At 40.6% G+C, this 16,147-nt stretch overlaps 1 protein-coding gene across 1 annotated transcript in view; it reads left to right on the top strand.

Moving 5' to 3' along the window:
* Positions 1–14,422, top strand: part of LOC122667865 (protein PIR) — a 120,972-nt gene extending 106,550 nt beyond the window's left edge. Inside the window, exons 21-26 of the mRNA XM_043864313.1 lie at positions 3,178–3,265; positions 3,435–3,562; positions 6,186–6,390; positions 9,869–10,041; positions 10,840–11,046; positions 14,076–14,422. Coding sequence (XP_043720248.1) covers positions 3,178–3,265; positions 3,435–3,562; positions 6,186–6,390; positions 9,869–10,041; positions 10,840–11,046; positions 14,076–14,270 — 996 coding nt within the window. The 3' untranslated portion in view covers positions 14,271–14,422. The remainder of the gene's footprint in view (positions 1–3,177; positions 3,266–3,434; positions 3,563–6,185; positions 6,391–9,868; positions 10,042–10,839; positions 11,047–14,075) is intronic.
* The last annotated feature ends 1,725 nt before the right edge of the window (positions 14,423–16,147 follow it).

The following is a 16,147-nucleotide window of genomic DNA, read 5'->3' as shown; positions in this document are numbered from 1 at the left end:
TTTTTTAACTATTTTTATTGGATTCAAACAAGGGGTATTTGCTTATTTATGAATAATATCTTAAGTAAATGAAAACAAATACAAAAACATTTACTTATGTCTGTCCTGTGTCTATCCTGGTTTTCGGCATAAGTAATTGTTTGTCCTGGTTTCCCACTAAATGAAACTCCTATTTGGACTTTGATTATTCAAAATCTGATAGTGTCATTGTATTTAAATGGCCCAAAATAGGCTGAGTACCAAGTTTTAGTCCCAAAATAGGTATAAACCCCAACAAAACCAACCATTGAGTTGAAAAAAAAAATACCTCAACTCATTGAGATCTCGTCCCAACTCGAAAATTTGGCTGGTCGAAACCTGTACTCGAGACGAGTTTTAGTTCCTTGATCCCAACTCCAGATGGATTTACTCAACCCTTTGCTAGCTGACAAAGAAAAAAGGCTATCAACTGAGCTCTCCTTCCTTTCCTCCTAAGAAAAGAGTTTTCTTTTTCGCAAAAAATTCCCGCGTTAAATGGCTTGAGCTTGGAGATTTTAATTCGGCTTGCTTCCATCGCTCCTTGAAAGCCCGCTCCAACTCAAATTCCATTTCAATGCTTCTGGCTCAAGATGGCTCTCAGATCACCTCTGTCCTTGACATAAAAAATGAAGCCATCTCCTACTTGTCCTCTCTCTTCTTTCCCCCCACCCCTCTCCCCCCTCCCCCATCCCTTCCTTTTTGACTTCTCTTCAATCCTTCCCCTCGGAAGTGGAAACTTTTCAAGCGGTTCTCTCGCACATCCAATCACGCCCCCGGCCCTGATGGGTTCAGTATGGTATTCTTCTCGGCTAGCTAGGATATCATCAAGGATGATCTCATCAAAGCTATTTGTAGTTTCTTCTTTAATCCCAGTCAGCTCCCTAGAATCAACCAAACCTTCCTTTGTCTGATCCCAAAAAAGATGGTGCCTCTTCCCTGTTTTACTTCATGCCTATTTCCCTCTGCAACCTTCTCTACAAATTCATTGCCAAAATTCTGGCCAACAAGCTTTAATTTGTTGTTCCTTCTTTAGTCAGCCCGAACCAATCTGCCTTCATCTTTGGTAGAAGCATTGTTGACAACATTCTTCTCTATGAGGAGATTGTTCGGGGTTTTGATCGTAAATCGCACTCCCCTTCCGCCCTCTTGAAAGTTGACATCCATAAAGTATTTGACTCCTTGCGATGGGATTTCATTTGTGACGTCTTGACTCCTTCCCCCCTGTCTTTGTCCGCTGGATCCATTATTGCATCTCCTCCCCTTTTTTTCTGTCATTGTCAATGGCTCCCCTGCTGGATTCTTTCCTTTGACAGTTGACATCCGTCAAGGCTGCCTCTTTCCCCTTTCCTTTTCTTCCTTGTCCTTGAGGTCCTTTCTAGAAGTATCCAGGCAAAAACTGACCAGCATCTTATCTCCACCATCCCCAAGTGTAAGTCTTAACCTCACCCATCTTGCCTTCGCAGATGACCTCATGATCTTCTCCAAGGCCTCGCCCTCTTCTATCTCCTCCATCATGCCCTCCCTTCAACTCTTTGAATCTCTCTTGTGTCTTCGTATCAACCTTCTGAAATCCTAAATTTTTCTTTCGGGTGTCACTGAGGCTGACAAAGCCACCCTCCTCCGCCTAATGGGGTTTTCCCTTGGGTCCCTTCATGTGAAATACCTTGGCCTTCCCCTTATCCCTACTAGGCTAACTACTCATCATTGTACCCCCATGTTGGATCTCATCCGTAAGAAGCTTCAGCTTTGGAAGGGCAAACTCCTCTCCTATGCGGGTAGGATGGTGTTGATTAAATCTGTCCTCCAATCCTCTTACATCCACTAGTGTGATATCTATGGCTCCTAAAATCCACAATCAAAGCTATGGAATCTCTCTTTTGTGCTTTCTTATGGAAAGGAAAAGAGTCTTCCAATTTCCTCCACCCGATTAGCTGGGCAGCCACTTGTCGTCCTAAATCGGAAGGAAGCCTTGGTATTCGCAGAATCCGCGATTATAATATTGCAGGTCTTCTTAATTTAATTTGAAAAATCTCCACCAAGCAGGACTCAATTTGGGTCAATTGGGTCTACTCCTACTTCCTCAAAAATAACTCCATCTAGACTGCCCACCAACCTGCAAACCCGTCCTTAGGAGTCCTTTACAACCTCTTACGTGCCCGTGAGGTCTACTCTACTGGTTATCCCTAAATCTGCCCCTCTCCTCTATCATCTCCCATGGTTCCTGGTCCCCTCGCTCCCCTTTTCTCCGTGGTCTCACACAAGTCTGACCCTCTCTCCCCCCCCCCCCCTCCCCCCACCCCATCCCTCTCATTCGGACAAAGTCATTTGGCTCCTCTCCCCTTATGGTATTTTTAGCTCCCACTCTGCTTGGGATTTTTTCAGACCGTATGGCCCCTCCATTCCTTGGCACAAATTTGTTTGGTTCAAAGGCCACATCCCTCGACACTCTTGAATGTCTGGAGAACCCTTAGGCTTTGCCTCCACACCCAATATTTTCTCCTTCTCCGCCACATCCCTGTCTCTCTTTCCTGTATCCTTCGCTGGAATGGTGTTGAGGACATCGACCTCCTTTTCTTTTCTTGCCCTCTAGCCTCCATTATTTGGAAGAAAGCTCTAGACTCCATTTGGCCCTACAGTCGGCGTCCCCTATGCTTTGCTCAAGAGTGGTTATGGCTGGACTTGTCCTTTTCAGGTAGCTCTATCTGTGATATTGCCGGCAAGCTTGTATTCGGGGCTGCTATCTCTCATATTTGGATGGAATGGAATCTTCAAAGTTGGACCTCCAACTGCCGGTCTATTGACTTGATTTGGAAAACCATCTTCTTCGATGTCAGCTCTAGACTTCACCTGCTCCCCCATGGTTCTCTTATAGACTCCCCAAGGAACAGGCATATAGTTGTTACCTGGGGCCTTGATTCTTCTTGTTTGCAGTCTCATAGCCTGGCTTCCTAGGCCTTGAGGCTTGTACAGTTCCCCCCCTCCCCACCCCCCCCCTTCTTTCCCTCCCCTCTAGGGTTTTGGTAATGAATTTTTTATTCACCAAAAAAAATGCCCCCTGTTGAATATAGGCTTATAGTTCCTCATTGGCATTATTTATCTACTTTTTGTTTGGATTAAAGCACAATATTCATCTAATGTCTTATTGACTGCATGTTTCAGATAACAACGCTTGAACCAATGATTAGTGGATTACAAGAAGCATTGCCAAAATCTATTGGATTGCTTCCCTTTGATGGAGGTGTTGCAGGTAGAAAAACCTAAACAAATCCTAGTTGTGATGAATTACTAAATTATTTATATTTGTAGGAGTTAGTTGAGTTTCAAAAACATATTTATTAGTTGGCATCCTTATATCACATGGATCCAGTTGTGCTTTAATCTGTTTTGGTATTTATGATAAATTTTCTTATCTTCAGGTTGTCAGAGGATGGTTAAAGAACAGCTTAACTGGGGATCAAAATCCGAGCTTAAGGCAGAAGTTCTTCGTGGCATAAAGGAAATTGGAAGTGTAATATATTGGATGGGGCTTCTTGATATTGTATTGGTGAGATTCATATATTTTTCTCACACAAAATACTTCCATAAATTTCTGGAGATGCCAAATGGTAATTCATCAGGAATTTATCATTATAAGTTTTTAGAATTTCGTAGGGATAATTGAGCGTTAATTTTTCGAAGGACGGACTTTTTTCTCTAGTTATCAGTGATTTGATTCTTAGTTTCTTACTTCTTCAGTTTCCAGCCTTCCCTCAAACCCTAACCCCAAAACCCTTCCAAAACCCCTTTCCTATCATTTGCTGTTACACTATCTGTTTTCCTCTTGCTCAGCAACGAGATAAAGACCCTCCATAAGATAAAAGAGACTAATGTACAATCCAAGGCCACAGAAGACCTGGCCCAAGCGGAACAGAAACAAGAGAATATACAAACTACTACAACAAGACCCCACAGCTCCTCTGGATTCAACCCACTCTTAACGCCACCTAAAAGAAGTAGAGAAACCTCGTGTATTAACAAACTGCAACCCCTCCCTCCCCCTCCCCCCGGGGGCCCCATGCCACTCCACTCCTCCCTGAGAAGTGAAAAAGTACAGGAAAGGAGATAAAAGGAAAATGACCAAGAGCTGAAAACGAGAATTAAAAGACACCATACCTCAATTCACCACATAAAGAGGTCTTACCACATAGAGCAATGAACTCCACCATTAGCTTCTGAGTTTAATCCTCCCCCCCCCCCCCCTCCCCCTCCCCTCTTTCTTTCAGTCTAACATGTGAATTTCACGTTCTACCCTAATTGATCACAAATTGACCCTTCTGAAGAAGTTGGACCAAATATTCCTCACCCACTGGAGCTGTGAACCCAAACTTCCTTCCTGTCTCTACTGACACTGAAACCAAGATCTCTACAATAGCATTCTTGCTATCTAAGTTCTCTAACTTCTCAATTGCGTCATCACAAAAATACTTCAATGTCTTTGAACAGTTACTCAGTACATCACCTTAAGACCCTTAGATCTATTAATGATCCTATTAAAGCCATTTACCTCTTGAGAAATTGAGAACCCTACTCTTTGTTGATCTATCCCCAATTTTTTATGTTACTGTAAACCAATTGAATATCTTCAGCTTTCATTAAACCTAGCCTCGTTTGAAATCCCTTCAACCAAACAAGCCTAATCGGTTATATCTGATCCCTAAAACCATATTTTCATCAATCTTAGTATTCGGAGTCCCCCCCCCCCCTCAAACAAACAGCAGCTATTTTCTTTCCTGTGTTCAGATCCTCCATATCATCCTAATTCTGTATCAGGACTCCATATGTGACACTTGGCAAGTCAGGTTGGGGCCAGCCTCCCCAACTCAGGTGTCACCCAATAGAATTCTCTATGCCTAATGGTAAATGTTGGAAATTTTGTTGAAAACAATACCAATTTATACCGTTGGTGATACAAAGGAAAGAATGCAATAGAAGGTAGACCATATGACAAATTGGGGTCCTAAAATTTGACATGTTGCCAACTCAGAGATCATCCAACTGTTGGGATTGGCCACATCAGGCCTTCTTTTAGTCAAAATGAAGCCTGATACAGGGTGATACAGGTTGAGTGATGCAGAGGATCCTAGTTTCACTTAGCTATATACTTCACTAGCATTGCTCTGTTGTTTGCTTTTACTACTTTGGCCACTCTCTGTTTTGGGAATTCAGGTCCCAAGTCAGAGGTTCTGGTTCATAATAGGAGTGGTTGAAGTTCGATCGAAGTGCTGAACCGGGGTGAATGGAAATATCAAGGGTTAAACCAGAACTGTACATTCATCTCTAGACTGTGTTCACAAGTTATTTCTGACACATACTTTGATAATTGGTGCTTATCACACAATGCATTAATGCAAAAAGCTATGGAGAAAGTAGTGCTCCTAAACAATATTGCAGAAATATGAGAGCTCCAAGAGAAAATTTGAGTTTATTTCTGCCCTAGGAGGAAATTCACCAGTGGTTATCACATACTGCAAAAACTGTAGAGAGAGGTTTAGATATATACAATGGATAAAAGAAAGGACAGGTTTCTTCCATTAGTCAGTTATAGTGATCCCGCTTCTGTGAAAAAATATGGTAGACACATTCAATTGTGTGGAATTTTTGAATTAGATCGTGCTACTTTGAAATACGATGGTGTTTTTCGTAGCAGTCCAAGGGGTTGGTACATCTGTGTTAATTAGGTCCAGGGATCATTGATTAGTCTAATGAGCCCCTCCTTCTAGCCTATCATTCCTTGGTCGACTCCTGCATCTCCATTGGGGCCCCAAGACAAATGGCCGGATTGAATGTTGAGCGAAATCTCTCTGTATTAAGTAGGGGGGGCTAAAAGGGAGATGAACATGCTAAGCCAGACAGCATAGAAAGCTATCCGGGGTGGGGGAATTGGAGATAAAATTTCATTTCTATGCTATTTGGTTGCATGGTTGAATGATGGAGAATCACGAAGCGGTTGTGACAGAATTGGTTCGTTTTCCTCTTACTGTCTTTGCCATCTATTTCTTATCGAATAAATTGCTTAAAATGCAGGGTACTAATAAAATGGTTGAATATACATTTCTTATTGATGCTTAATTTTTTTTAAAATTTTCAGTTTGCGGCATCTAATAACTGTATGTTCACATGTTGAACAGAGAGAAGTCGATACTACACATTTCATGCAGATAGCTCCATGGTTGGGTTTGATTCCTGGAGCCGATGGGCAAATATTCCATTCTCAAGATGGAGACAGCCCTATTGTCTCCCTATTCAAATCTGCAACTGCTGCAATCACATCAGACCCTAAATGCTCAAATCGAGCATCCTTCTATACCATATCAAAACAGGCAGAAGCTGCAGGTATGCAAAATTAGCTTATGATCACAGTTTTTATTTATTTATCTTTAAACTAAACTATGACCTGCTATGACCATTCCTTGCAGATGGACTGCGAGTGTTGTCTTTAATCTAAAATAAACACATACTTATCTGATGTAGGACAGAAAATAGTAGATTAGAAAGAGTTGAGTGAATATAGTCAAATCCAAGAAATGGAGTCTGAGACTTTTTCAGATTTGTAGCAAATCCAATCAGATTAAAGGATTAAATCAGCAATAATTTGCTGTTCTTTCATTATGTTGGAAGGTTCAGGCTTAGGAAGAGGTGTCAAATGGTCAAGATGAGGACAATGAAGCATTGTCTTGATATTTAGAAAGTTGAATAATTTTTGCCACTTGTCATGACCGAAACCAGGCCCGGGGGACTGTTTCAACCCATAGAGAAATTCCCGGCGTCTACACACTTTGTCAGCTGTAGTAGATGATTCAAAATCAGGAGGAATGTCCATGTAGACTTCCTCTTCAAGATCACCATTGAGGAAGGCATTCTTCACGCCCAATTGCTGAAGATTCCATCCCATGTTTGCAGCACAAGACAACAGAGCTCAAACAGAATTCATCTTTGCCACTGGGGCAAATGTTTCCTGAGAATCAATACCATAGGTCTGGGTGAGTCCCTTGGCAACCAATCTGGCCTTATAGCGAGCAATGGTTCCATCGGCATTCTGCTTTACAATAAATACCCACTTGCATCCAACTGGCTTCTTTCCTTTAGGACAAGGTACAAGCTCCCAAGTATCATTTTCTAAGAGCAATAGGACGATCATCAGGATCATGAGGAGATTCATTACCTGGTGCCTTGGTTGGTGGAACCTACACGGGAGTCAGAGATGAATATGGTATGTTTGAAACAGTCTTTTTCTTTCGCTGAGAATAGGTGATGAGATCCTTCTGTTTAGTAGCATCAAGCTCATCCACTTGCTCCCCCCTAAAGACGAATAGTATCAATGACAAAAGGAGGTGAAGGATTCTCTTCTTCTAGAGTCTCCGCCTGAAGAGAAGACTGGTAATAAAGTTCATCCTCGTGAAAAGTGACGTCCATAGTGATAAACAGCTTGGGAGAAGGGGGATGATAACACTTATAACCCTTCTGAGACGAAGAAATATCCAAGAAAGATACATTTGAAAGCTTGAGGGTCAAGTTTTGATCGAGAGGGGGAAGAGTTGTGAGCAAAGCAGACACAACCAAAGATACGGAGAGGGAGATGAGAGGCAATAGTGGGATTAGGAAGCTGACTGACTGGTGTCTTAAAATCGAGAGCAGCAGAAGGAATTCAATTGATAAGAAAGGCAGCAGTGAGGACAGCATCACCCCAATAGTACTTAGGAACTTGAGTGGTAAACATCAAAAACCGAGTGGCCTCTAGAAGATGGCGGTTCTTTCCTTTTGGGATACCATTTTTCTCAGGGATGCGGACACATGAGGTCTGAGAGAGTATTCCATGTGTATCAAGGTACTGAAGAAACGAATTGTCAATGTATTTCGTACCATTGTCGCTGCCATAGTTGTCCACAGTGTCTGGGCAACCCAAGGCGTTGGAGAGTGTCCAAAATGAAGGCGACCAAGGCGCCTGGACACCTAGGCAACGCCTTAACAACTATGGTCGCTGCAGGGAACCTTGACTTGGGTGTTGAACTGAGTTTGGATCATTCTGTGGAAGGACTGGAAGCAGGAGAATACTTCGGCTTTGGACCGAAGAAGATACACCTTAGTTAGTCGAGTACAATTATCAATAAAAGTGATTAACCATTTAAATCCACCCCTAGCAATTGTATGAGAAGGACCCCACAAGTCAGAGTGGATAACAAAAAAAGGAATCAAACTTTTATCATCACTGGAAAAATACGAGGACCGGGTGGCAAGTTCACAGTTATTACAATTAAAATGATCCAAATTACACTGTTTGACTAAAGAAGGAAATAGACAATGCAAAAATATAAAAGGAAGGGTGACCGAGACGGCAATGCCAATGATGGAGCTGATGGAGAGCACTGTCTTCACGGGTAATATAAGCTGAAACTGGAGAGGGAGCAGCAATGAGACTAGGATCCATGAAGAGTAAAGACCATCCCACACTCTACTATATCCGATCGTTGCCCTCGTTGCTAGGTCCTGAAAAACACAATGGGAGGAAAAAAAAGTGAATAGAACAATTAAGATCAGTTGTAAGACGGTAAATGGAAAACAGGTTGGCACAGAGGTTGGGAACATGCATGACAGAAGATAAAGAAATAGTTGGAGAGCATGAGATAGACCCTTCACCAGAAATAGCAGAAAGAGAACCATCAGCGACTCAAACCTTGTCCTTACCCGAACAAGGGGTATAAGAGACAAGCAAGTCCAAGGAGCTGGTCATATGATCCGAGGCACCAGAATCTATTAGCCATGAGGAGCCAAAATGAGAGGACGAAAAAAAATACCTGACTGAGCTAATTGGAAGCAGGGGAGGTAGAAAGAAGCTGTGGTCATGGTTTAAAATATTCTTTTGTATCCTCCGATACTAAGCCATACGTATCTTATTTTTAAGGTACCAATACGATACCTAAAACAAATTGGAATTAGTACACAGAAGAAATCAAATCTTGTATATATAATCAATTGAATGCACTTGTCTTTTCGTACTTTGTTCTCCTTTTTGTACATTATATATTTTACATTTTACTTATTTATAGTGTTTTATGTTTCAAAACTGTATCTTGCATATGTCATAAGCATTTTTATGTGTTTCTTGACCATTTCCATACATATCTAGCCTATTTTGCATCTCTTCAATACGATACGATACGTCTCTTAAAATTACCCATCCGACACGATACCCAATGCCGATACTTTAAACCTTGACTGAAACCTTCGACTTCTTGAACCATGTTACTAGTTTTGTTCTTCTTCAATAAATTATGTTGATTAAGAAAAAATAATAAAATAATTATTATTATTATTATTGAAAGCATTCTACCCAGCCAACCCTGAAGGGAAAAAAAAAAACTCAAAAGCTGTTCCTCTCCTAGTGGGACCATGAAACAAGGGGAAAAAAAGGCGTACCTCGTGCACGAGGCTTCCACTACTGCAGGATTTGGGGAGGGGCATATGTACGCAGCCTTACCCTCACTTTTTTGTGGAAAGGCTGTTTCCTTGAACGAATCGACACCCACCAGGTTGCAATAGAGCAACCTTACCATTGCGCAAGGCGCGTCCTCAAAATAAAATAAAGGGAAAAAGAAGATGGACACATGGGAGTGCTGGCGCAGGCCACACTCCCAGACAGAAAACTGCTTCCCTAAAATAAAATAGTAGCTTTGAGCCTCTGACAAATTAATGTCAAATCCAAATCAAGTTGTAGGTTCTTATAACAATTAGTATTTTTATCTAATTTGCTTCTCTATTTGTTACTTTTGTAATTTTCGGTACTGTCGAGTTAAGTGCTTCTCTTTTGTTGCAGATATGTTATACAGGGCAAACATGAATACAGGGAGTGTCCTGGAATACACCCTTGCTTTTACTAGTGCTGCATTGGACAAATATTGCAGTAAATGGAGTGCAACTCCCAAGACTGGGTTCATTGACATTACAACTTCAAAGGACTTCTATCGTGTATTCAGTGGCCTTCAATTTGTAAGAAACAACCTCATGTAGCTCCTCTGTTCCAATAAGATTATATCTCATTCATACTGAAGTTTCATTTCAAAATCATCAATACTGAATGTGAAGTGCCTCTGAATTAAATACTGGCCCACTTTGGTTTCATTTTTTATTGTCATCCATTTAGCACATTATGTTTTTTGTTTGGAGCTGGATAAGCTTTCTAACAATAAATTATAGTATTTGGGACACCTTTTTGGGGGATTTTTTTTTTTTTTTGTGGGGGGGTGTTGTGATAAGTGGCATTTGGGTACTTCTTGACTCAGAAAGATGATGCAAGCAAAGTTTGATTGGTCCCCATTGTGGGTGTTGCTGTGTTGGGCAACGGTTGTTGCTGTTGTTGTCATTGTTGTTGTTTTACTTCAGACATTATTTTTTCTTTGCAACAGATTCCCATTTGTTACTTATCAAAAAAAGAAAGAAAATATGACACAAGAAAAGTTACAGCATGCATTTCAATATTATGTATTTATCTAAAAAAGTTCAATATAATGTTTCTTGGAACAAATGTTCCCTGTACCATTTGTGTTCAGTGCCCCATTTCCATTAGCATGAAAACTATTTCCCTTATCAAACTAGTTTATATAGTTCGACTTGCCATAACTTTTGTTGCAAGTTTATTTTCAGTTCTGTTACCTTGTATCCTACTAGGAGCTTACTTAACACTGTTCGTGGATATTTTTCTGGTTCTGCCATGATTAGTCTTGTAAGTTACATAAGATTATTGATCTTACCATTTTAATGAATTTAACTGAACTCCTTGAACTTCAGGGATATTTAGAGGAGTCTGTTCACACACCATCACACAGTCATGAAGTTTTGGGTGATTCAGTGGCTTGGGGTGGTTGCACTATCATATATTTGCTTGGTCAACAGCTGCACTTTGAGCTCTTCGATTTTTCATATCAGCTCCTCAATGTTGCAGAAGTGGAGACTGCATCAATTGCGCAATCAATTAAATATGCTAATAACGTGCAGGTATCAACTTGCTAATTTATAATTCCTCATTATGGGTGAATCATTTTGTTGTTTGCTAATTGGCATCCAGGAAACATGGTGGGTCTTGAGACCAGACGGAATATTTTGGTTTTGACTGTTGCTGAGATGAAATATTTTGGTTTCGACACTTGTTGAAACGAAATTGCAGGCGAATTGATGGGCCTTCAATGTTTCAATTTTCACCAAACTGGACCATACTTTGGTGCCATTTTGGCCATTCCAGTCATTCCGGTGTTATAGTTTGGTGGTATATTTCGGTTTCAACCATGGTCAAAATCCCAATCAAAACCAAAATCTTGAACCTTGCTTGAGACCCAGGGTCACTATTCACCTAATGTGCCAAGGCACTAAATCTTTAGCATTTGTCATTTTCTATAATATCATTTTTTACACCCCTTATATATCTTGATTTTAATACCAATAACGTGAAGTGGGTGGCACACCTAGTTTTGCCACATGGAAGAATGATGTGGCAATTCTTACCGTTCAATGTCTACGGAATGATCTGATTACTCAGGTGTCAAATTTCAGACTTAAACTCAATTATGTACCCTTCCATTTGTTGACATACCCATGTATCCATGCATCATGCATCCTCCCTGCATAGTCTTGAATTTTCTGATGCATTATTTTGCCACTTGGCATTTGGCAAACTCCATTGGGACTGAAACCTGACATGTGAGCAGTGGACATTGGTGTTTAGCTGTCCAAAATTTGAGCCCATCCAAACTACCTCGTGGCACAACCAGGTGCTTCCCACCTAAGATTACGTGGATGGTCCGACCAGAGAAATACACCTGGAAGATATGGCCAGGGCAGAAAATATGACACTCATTGTGGCCCTGTCTAGATGCCATGGTGGCTGGCCCTTGCCATTTACAGGATCTCCCAAAGCAAAACTAACTACCATGACTCCTATCGATACTGCTAATCTGACAGTTTGAGCACTTGATTTTAATCCAAGCGAATCATAGAGTTGGCACCATGAAACTATGGTTTCTTGAATCCCGACTCAACTCAACGAAACCTTATCCCAACTACTTAGCTCCAGCTCACACAAGTCATGTCCTGCGCACTCTAGGGCCATCTCTTTTGTTGATTCATAAAACCTATAGTTTTCGCTACTTATACCTAAGAATTTTTTCCCCTTCCCTTCTTGCCTTGTAATTTGCTTTTGGTTGCTCCCATATCGTTATCCATCACACATAAAGAAACGATCACAGTCCGCAGTTATAAGCACTGTCTTACTTCCCTGAATAGCTTTTGTTTCTAATTATTCACTTCTAGCCTTGCTAACCGTCTCAACATCCTTGTAGCTGTATAATCATTTTTTATTGCCCAGCATTATAAAGCATGAGTGGTCTTGTTGCCATCTTGTGAAATTTCAAGTTTAATTTTGAAGTTACACATTGATTACAGAGCTCAGAAGCATCTCTCTATTTCATCCCACCTTCCAGTAAAAATCGCTCTGGAACTGTATGTGGCATCATATCCATCCGTTTGTCCTTGTGGATCTGGGGCATCTCCTGGACATCAATGTTTTCCTCTGTTCATGAAAATTACACCCTTTTTATAATGCTGTACTCCCACCTAACACCCTCCAAATCTAAAATATTCTTCTCCTTTGTTCTGATGTGGAATGTTCCCCTTTTCTTATCTCATCAATGACAATTACATCAGCAATAAAAAGTCAAGACTCCTGTCTATGCCTAGTCAACTCATCCATTACTAGTGCAAAAAGATATTGGCTCATTTCTGACTCTTTGTGTAAGCTTTTTGTGATTGTTGACTCATTTTTTCTCCCCCAGCTATTCCAACCTCTTCAACTCAACTCCAAAGTCCAATCTTCTGATAGAAAATCTGACCACCCTCCCACCATAAATATGCAGGTGGCTCATGGGTCACTGGTTCGATCTTCTTGGCCAACCGGGTAAAGCAGCCTGACCAAGTCAGTGAATTTTCTATAAAACAACTGATTCACAGTCATAGAGTCATAGGTTGCCCCACACATTTTGGGTCTGGGTCCATTGCATAACTCAATTCAGGCCCATCTATTTGGGAGAAACCATGGGATCCCGTTCCCTCAATTTCTTATCCTCATGCTTTTTGTGTGATAAAAAGTTTTTCTTTGCCTTCTCTCATATTCTACCACTGACTAGAGTTTAATCACAATATGGGTTCTATGATGTTGCTGGTGGTATTAATCCTTGAACTTTATGATGGAAGAATTGTAAAATTGTGGTAAATTCTTTCCTGCTTATACAGGACTTATCAAGATGTCTGGGATGCCATATCTTTCCATATATCTTAATCTTGAGGATCATGACCCACCAGTGAATGAGTCCCTCCTAGTAGATCTTACAGTGAAAAGATGATTGATTGATCACAACTTCTTATTGCTAATGTATTCATCTCGATGGTGAGAGAGTTTAAAAAAAAAAAGGACGTAACCAGTGTACAAGGCTTCCGCCACTGCTGGGTCTGGGGAGGGTCACTATCTCGATGATTAGATAGTTCTCTACCAAAATCCCCCAAAAATATTTTATCCTACTGACTTTCATACATTCTTTCTTCTAGGTGGAGCCCACTGAATGTTGCGACCCCATTCCCCATCTTCTTTAGTTCTGTAACATTAGACACATAGTGAGATGTTAGCATAGGGCTCATTCAGGATGAATTTTTAACCTTTGATCCAGAGCCATTAGAAGCACAATAAACTAAATGCTGACAGGATTTGCATGCAGGAGATTCAGTTTCTATACAATAAAAATACAAACCTCCTATCCAAGTTTAGACAGGCTGTGTGTGTGTGTGTGTGTGAGAGAGAGAGAGAGAGAGAGCTGCAATGCTAAACCAGTTTTTTCCTCCTTTTTTTTAAATAAATCATGTATGTTAAAATCAGTTTTGATTTTTGCTGCCGGCGTGTCCTTTCTACCTCAACAATTTAGGTTATTGTTGTGATTTCTGTTTCTTTCTGGTACTGACTGATTCTGTTCTATATGAACAAGGGGTGGGAAAACCTGTTAGAAGCTATGAAGAAAGCAAGGAGATTGAACAATCATGTGTTCTCAATGCTGAAAGCACGTTGCCCACTTGAAGACAAGACAGCATGTGCAATAAAGCAAAGCGGTGCCCCTCTCCATCGAATCAAATTTGAGAACACTGTATCAGCGTTTGAAACATTGCCTCAGAAAGGTGCCTGAATGACCTGACTGGTTAAGTGTGCATTTGTGCTATACTTTTGTAGGTTCAAAATTTTCACAGCTGGCATTCCAAGTGTTTCTCTGTTCTAAAGAAGGGAAAGAAAAATTAAAGATGATGAGAGAGATGGCATTGTGAACTGTTTCTGCTGCAAATGTAATCACTGGAGTCACACACTTGCATAGTTGTACTAACATGCTATGTAACATAGTTGTACAAACGTATTGTCTGGGTTCTAATGCTTGTGTAGACAATGAGCTTTTACCTCATGAAGGGTCAACTGATGTCCATCTTATTGGGGGGGGGGGAAGGTTTTTAAAAAGGAAAGGACAAGAGGGGGAGGTGTAGAAAATGAAACCTACAACGATGCAGAAAAGAATGGAAATCGCAAACAAACAATCACATAGTATCCACAAAGATTTACGTGGTTTGGCAAGATTGCCTACGCCCATGGTGAGATGAGATCTATTTCACTATCAACAGAAAATACGTGAACAGAGAATCTTAGAATCTACTTAATCAACAAATTTTATTTTTGCCTCATCTAACCTGCTTTGTATCAGTAAATGCGAGTACACTAGAAGAAGTTACATAGTTCTTGCAAACCAAGAAACCCCTGCTCTATGTATGGGTTTAGTCCCACATCGGGTGTGTGAGTGTGGTGTGTGTTGTGTATATCCGCCATTCCACAGTCCTAAAAGTCGGTTAACCTTTTTGGGATTGGTGTGTGGTTTGTGTGATTACACTTTCATCAAAAAAAGAAGGGGTGTGTGGGTTTAGTCCCACATCGGGTGTGTGAGTGTGGTGTGTGTTGTGTATATCCATCATTCCACGGTCCTAAAAGTCGGTTAACCGTTTGGGATTGGTGTGTAGTTGTGTGATTACACTTTCATCAAAAAAAAAAAGAAGTCCCGTGCTTTAAAATATGAGCCCTTGGTAAACATCACCACTTGTAAGTGAAACCTTGGGGTTGCATGGTGTAGGGCTGATACTAAAGCTTGGATTGGCTGCTCAGCTACCAATCCAAGATAATATGGATCTCAGTTTTAATTTAGAAAGTTCTGATGATTTTTCGGTGGGCTACTCTGCCTTTGAAACGCGCGTAAATGGCCAAAAGCTGAATTTTGGCGCTGACCCATGAAGAACTCGTCCAGATCTTCGAATTGATATATTATTCGCCCTATGTTGGTTTGTACCTCAGACCAGACCGGGTGGGCTTCTGGGGTTAGTTTTGTATTTTCTTGGGTTAGGGTTTTCTCTATTTTGTAACGCATGAAAACACTATATATAGTGGTTATCTCTTTGAGAGATGGTGAGAGGATTTGTAATTTCTTCATCAAAATAGTGGATCTGGACTATCGCTCGGCCGTGGATGTAGTCTACCCTTCGTGGAGGTGAATCACTTAAATCTTTGTCTTATGTGTGTGCTTTCTTTTCTCTTTTTCTTTTTCAAATCAGCATTCTGCTGCATTTTTATTTTCTAACCCATTGGCTTCATTATGAACATCTAAGAATCGTTTTTTTTTTTTTTCCTTCCACTAGTCTTTATTCTTCAAACACTCTTCTCATTTTCTCTGCTTCATCCCATCCCATCCCATCCCATCCCATCATACCCAGAACAGTGGCTTCATTCATATGTAAGAACCTTAGTGATTGAAGGCAGGATATTGGTTTTAAATTGAAGAAGATCGCAGTTTGATCACAAGCTCCTTTTCATTGCTTGGGTATGTGGGAGGGTATTCGAGTCATTCTAAGTAAGCATGATTATGATTCTCTGGGTTAATGAAATATATATTTTTTTTATCAAAATTGGCTTTTGTAGTATTGGTTCCAGATGTAGATGAATGTCCTTAAGAAACTTAAAATTTTTTTTTTTTTT

The sequence above is a fragment of the Telopea speciosissima genome, chromosome 7 (assembly GCF_018873765.1).
Source record: "Telopea speciosissima isolate NSW1024214 ecotype Mountain lineage chromosome 7, Tspe_v1, whole genome shotgun sequence".
Classification (NCBI taxonomy): Eukaryota; Viridiplantae; Streptophyta; class Magnoliopsida; order Proteales; family Proteaceae; genus Telopea; species Telopea speciosissima.
Note: the sequence above shows the minus strand (reverse complement) of the source record. Positions and strands in the feature narration are given on the sequence as shown.